The 4,908-nt window shown below is 38.9% G+C and overlaps 1 protein-coding gene across 1 annotated transcript in view; it reads left to right on the forward strand.

Annotated features, from left to right (window-relative positions):
* Positions 1 to 312: 312 nt before the first annotated feature.
* pde6c (phosphodiesterase 6C, cGMP-specific, cone, alpha prime) overlaps positions 313 to 4,908 on the forward strand; it is a 30,713-nt gene continuing 26,117 nt past the window's right edge. Inside the window, exons 1-4 of the mRNA XM_034859848.1 lie at positions 313 to 392; positions 1,403 to 1,623; positions 1,740 to 1,847; positions 2,685 to 2,840. Coding sequence (XP_034715739.1) covers positions 1,435 to 1,623; positions 1,740 to 1,847; positions 2,685 to 2,840 — 453 coding nt within the window. The 5' untranslated portion in view covers positions 313 to 392; positions 1,403 to 1,434. The remainder of the gene's footprint in view (positions 393 to 1,402; positions 1,624 to 1,739; positions 1,848 to 2,684; positions 2,841 to 4,908) is intronic.

Here is a 4,908-nt window from a genome sequence, read left to right on the forward strand (position 1 = left end):
CCAGTTTGGGTGGCCCCGTGTGTTCGCTTCATCCAGTGGAACGGGCAGTCCGGTTTAACAGATTTGAGGGTTGTTTAAGACCAGAAAAAGCCGATTTCCTAATACATTTGATTATTCCAGCTAAAGCAAGTAATGGGAAATAGTTTCATATGACCGCAATTTAAATAACATCGGAGAGAACTTTCAACAAACGATTTATATTTCACAGTGCACCGCGCATTCTCATGTTTCGAGACACTCCGGATTGAATAAACACACGTACCCCAACGCACGTCACGGATATGACGTCAACGCGCTATAATTCAAACTTCAGGAAACGAAAGCGTTTGGTTAGAAAACGGTCTTGTTACAAACACACTGGTGTCAGGGGATATCTGCAGTTCGCTTTATCTGTAAGTGTAAATATGTTGTATTTCTCACTTTGTTTTCATTAATAGAAAGCGTGCATTTAAGCATATATGGATGATCTTTCTAGGACATTAGAAATGTGTAAGTATGGCTGTATGGTGGGGGATAGGCGTTAATCAGATGTATGCAGATGATTTAATTGTTATGTCTTCATATAGTGCTGGCATACAGCAACTGCTTAAACTACGGACTACAGTATGACATCAAATCATAAAAGAGGGTTGTAGTAATTGCCAGAACTAAGGAGGACAGGAAGCTATGCTTTCTCACTTTTTACTTGACAAGGCAAGAGCTAAACGTAGTCACTAAGGCAAAACCCCTGTGCTACATATTTAGGGATGATCTTTGTGACGATGATGACATACAGCTACAGTTCTGTAAATTATGTGGAAAAGCAAATATGCTGGCCCACAAATATTATGTGTACTGAAGCATTTAAGATATTTCTACTCAGAGCATACAGGACTCCACTTATATACCGATCACCAATGGTGCAGCTCAGTAAAGCAAAGATAAATAAGATTAAAGTGGTAATGTTCCCACCTTCCATGCTGTGCTGAGGATTTTTATGTACATATTCATGTACCGATAAACAGAGTCAAATAATACAATTATAAGTGCCTTAACCAACCTTGCACTTAGCAAGTAGTACCAGATATACCTCCCAATCAAGATAAATGACTGTAAATGCTGTAAATACTTAATTGTTATGCAACGTTAGTGACATATATGTTTATTTTCTCTCAATTTGCACTAGTAATCTGTAAAGCCGATTGCATAATTACATATTATGCTAAGTTTATTTGATAGCACGTCTGTATGCCAGCATTTGTTTATAGTTTATTTGGGATGTTTCATAAGCGATTACTGTTTCCATTCCATTTGATCATTTACTATTGTCCAATTGATTTCAGTCAATATAACTCAATTTATCTGGTGAATTTAAAATAAAGACAAGTGAAATGTATGTGTTTTTTGTTTGTTTGTCCTTTAGAAGTTACCTCCTCAACACCCAAGCAAGCAGCCATGACATCTAAAGGGGCCAAAGAAAGCATCGTCACCAGGTTGGGTTTCAAATCCAGCAGCTCTGGCTCCAAGGCTGAGGCAGAGCTGGAGAAAGTCAGAAAGGAGAATGCTCACCTCAAGAAAAAGATTGATGAGATGGCCAAACGACACATCAAACCCCCCGACTCAGAAAAAAGCAAGCTGCTGGAGGTAAACCTTTATTCATTGAGCGATTTTAGGTTTGACTTCATCCCCTGCCGGCCTGTCTTTTGCCTGTATGTTTGTATTTGTAATGTGTATATGTTATCTTATGTTGATTATTTTAGAGGATTCTTTCCCTTGAGACGCTGCGAGAGAGAAACAATCAGCAATTGCTCATTAAAGAGCAGGAACTAGAAACAACGAGACAGCAACTCTCAGCTAAAGGAGGAGAGGTATGTACACGTGACACATTTTTGCAGAAATAGATATTACTAATAGAAATAGATATAGGTATGTCCATCCAGAAAGATAGATGGATGTGGACATGCTGAGGCAACAGTTTTCTGCCCAGGTCGAGGAAATGTTTTTGAAAGGGCTCCTTAACTTGTGAACATTGGTTGCACTTTTGGCATTGAATTGGTGGCATATGTATCGTTGGCAGTAGACAACTGTCAGACTGGGGGAAAAAAAAACTACTAGAATCCCACTGAGCTGCCATAAAAACAGTTGGGGGGAAATCGCTTCTATCCTATTCTGACAGCTGCTCAGCTAAGTGATGTTTAGACAGCCTGCAAAAAACGGCATACTAACACATGGTGTGTATGCTGTTCACTTTATATTTATAAACCAACTATCTTTCACTTTTGTGGCTCTGTGTTTTTGACACTGCTGGAGCAATCAGTGCTGTCTATTTAAGGCCGTTGCTTATCCTTGTGAAATCTCTTCTATTGTTGTTGAAGTCGTTTTCTTTTTTTCTTTTTTTTTTTAATTGAGGCTATTCACAATGCCATCAGGCTAAAACTTGGAAATGGCATGCTGGTAAATGGAATATCTGCTATTAGTTTTCCCAGATGTTGTGAATGTGTAATGTGATGTAATCACACTTGCTTCTTTCTCATTAACTTTAATTAACAAAAGTTTTAAAACCGGAGCTGCTCAGTGGCCAATAGCAGCAGACGCATTTACTTTGTGAAGCAGATGATTGCTTGGTAGAAGAGCAAATATCTGCAGCAAACTGCCTCCGCAGGTGAGTCCAGGTGTTTGTTTATTCATATTGCTGTGTATTTCAGGTGGTAGCGTCACTGCAGGCCCAGCTGGAGCAGCGGAGGAAGGAGGCCGAGCAGAAAGACGCGTTGTTCCAGAATTTGTCCCAGGAGACGGGGAACCTGAAAAACCAGTTGGCCACTGTTTCTGCCCGCTGCCAGTCCCTGGAAACACAGGCGGTGGTAGGTTGACCAATTTATGGCCCCTATATCTGGATTGATGTTCTCATTAGTTAGAAAAGTTCGCACTGCAATTAGAGATGGTCTAATAATTTTTTTTGCTTCCCAATACTGATTCATGAACTTTGGCCGATACCAAGTACTGATCCAATACCATATATCTTATTATGTTTTAACAACTATATAATACTACCCTGTATGGATGTGATTTGTTGTCGGTCTGGCTCGGGTTAAACACAGACAATGAATGCCACAAAACTTTCTTTCTATTATCCAGTTTGACAGTCAGTCATAATGGCAAAAGAACATAAATAAACTACTTTATATGTAGATTTTCTTTAGTTGTTTTTTTTACGTGCTATCGGATTGGTGCATAAACTCCAGTACTTCCCGGTACCAGCGTTTCAGGCAGTATTGGAGGCTATACCGATACTGGAACATCTCTAACTGCAATTCAAGTTAGTCGCTTTTTCTATGTAATCAATTATCTTATTGCTAATGTCTACCCTTTTAATATTTTAGTTGGCTACTACTTTTGCTGGCACCGGTCATTAAAATACTAATGGTATCACGACGTTGATGATAAAAGTGCTTATTCAGTATTTTGAGTTATTGATGACTAGCCCTAGGATATTATAAATAATTGTATTACAGGAAGCGAGTGACAAAAATGTAAATGGGGAAAACTTGGATTGTTAGAACTCTGTCCTCTACCACCAGTTCTAACATCCTCTGTCTGATATTTTGTTTTCTCATTTTGTTATTGTGCTTATGCAGTCGACCTGTTTCTGTTGAACGATAATATTTTTTGACAAATCAAATTCCAGTTAAGGGATCAGTTGACTTGAGCTCCACCAATGCTAGCGTCTGACTAACAGAAATGTGCTTTGTGGGTATGACAGTTGCCTCTGGCCGGGTTTATAAATAACCATGGCACCTGTTTTGATCAGTAGCTAGTGCAGCTAAGAGATATAGCATGTTCATTTTTACAGGTTAATTTTAAGTTTCAACGCAAACAGATTTTTTTTTTTCTTTCAGTAAAAGTGCATTTAAAGGAAACTTCTCTGGAAATGTAGGCACAGTTGTTTCTTTGTCCACTAGGTGGCACTGTATTGCCTCTAATTGTTGGTCTTAGCAGCTGACTTTACCTTGAAAAGCTAATACATTGCACAAAGTGAAATATTGTAATTTTTTCCCCCTGTTTCTCTTTTTCAGCCATCAATAACATCAGTACAATAACACATGACTTGTGAAAGATGAGATAACTTTGGCCAAGTGATACTTTCTCTGTAGAATTATATGATTAATGTTACTCCTATGGTTGGCCAGTCCTCACAATTATAGACTCTCCTTTCGTGTCAAAAAGCAACACTGATTTCCAGTCGAAGCCTTTAATGGTTTGAACACAGCAGGTCCTCCCTACGCTCTCCCAGACCAGTCATCAGGATTCTTCTTAGCTTCTGGAGAGGCATAAGTGGCCAAATCAAATACTACTAGGAAATGAAATGGTAATTCAGAAATTTGGTTGGCTGAAGACTCACAGAACACATACCCCGGGGCCTTTGGGGCCCATAGTAAAACCTAATTCAAAGTTATGCCTCAGTATAATGTCTTTATCTCAATAAAACTTCAAAATCAATTAAAAGCTCCAATTATAACCATGTGCTTCACATGCTTCAAAAAATGTCGTCCCTGTAGTCACATTAGTGTTTCAGTTGTGACTAGAACCAAAACAGTTTTTTTTTACGATACAGATTTGTTTCGCTCCTCATAAAAGTCACCAGAATGCTGTAAATAATAATTTATTTTTTATATCACTTTTCTAGACTCAACGACGTTTTACAGTTGTGGTTACATAGACACAACAAACAGACAAGGTACATAGACAAGGTTGCATAACAGAGAAAAGAAAAACACACATACTGTAGGTGCATGGACAAGCAGAGGCAAGCAAGAGAGGTGGGCAATGAAAAGAAGGGAAAGTCTGTTAACAGGAAAAAACAAGTTTGAAGAGGCTTGTTTGACGGATGGGAGGATGCTTGACAGTTTGTGATTGGGTGGGGGGGGGGGG

The sequence above is a fragment of the Etheostoma cragini genome, chromosome 21 (genome assembly GCF_013103735.1).
Source record: "Etheostoma cragini isolate CJK2018 chromosome 21, CSU_Ecrag_1.0, whole genome shotgun sequence".
Classification (NCBI taxonomy): domain Eukaryota; kingdom Metazoa; phylum Chordata; class Actinopteri; order Perciformes; family Percidae; genus Etheostoma; species Etheostoma cragini.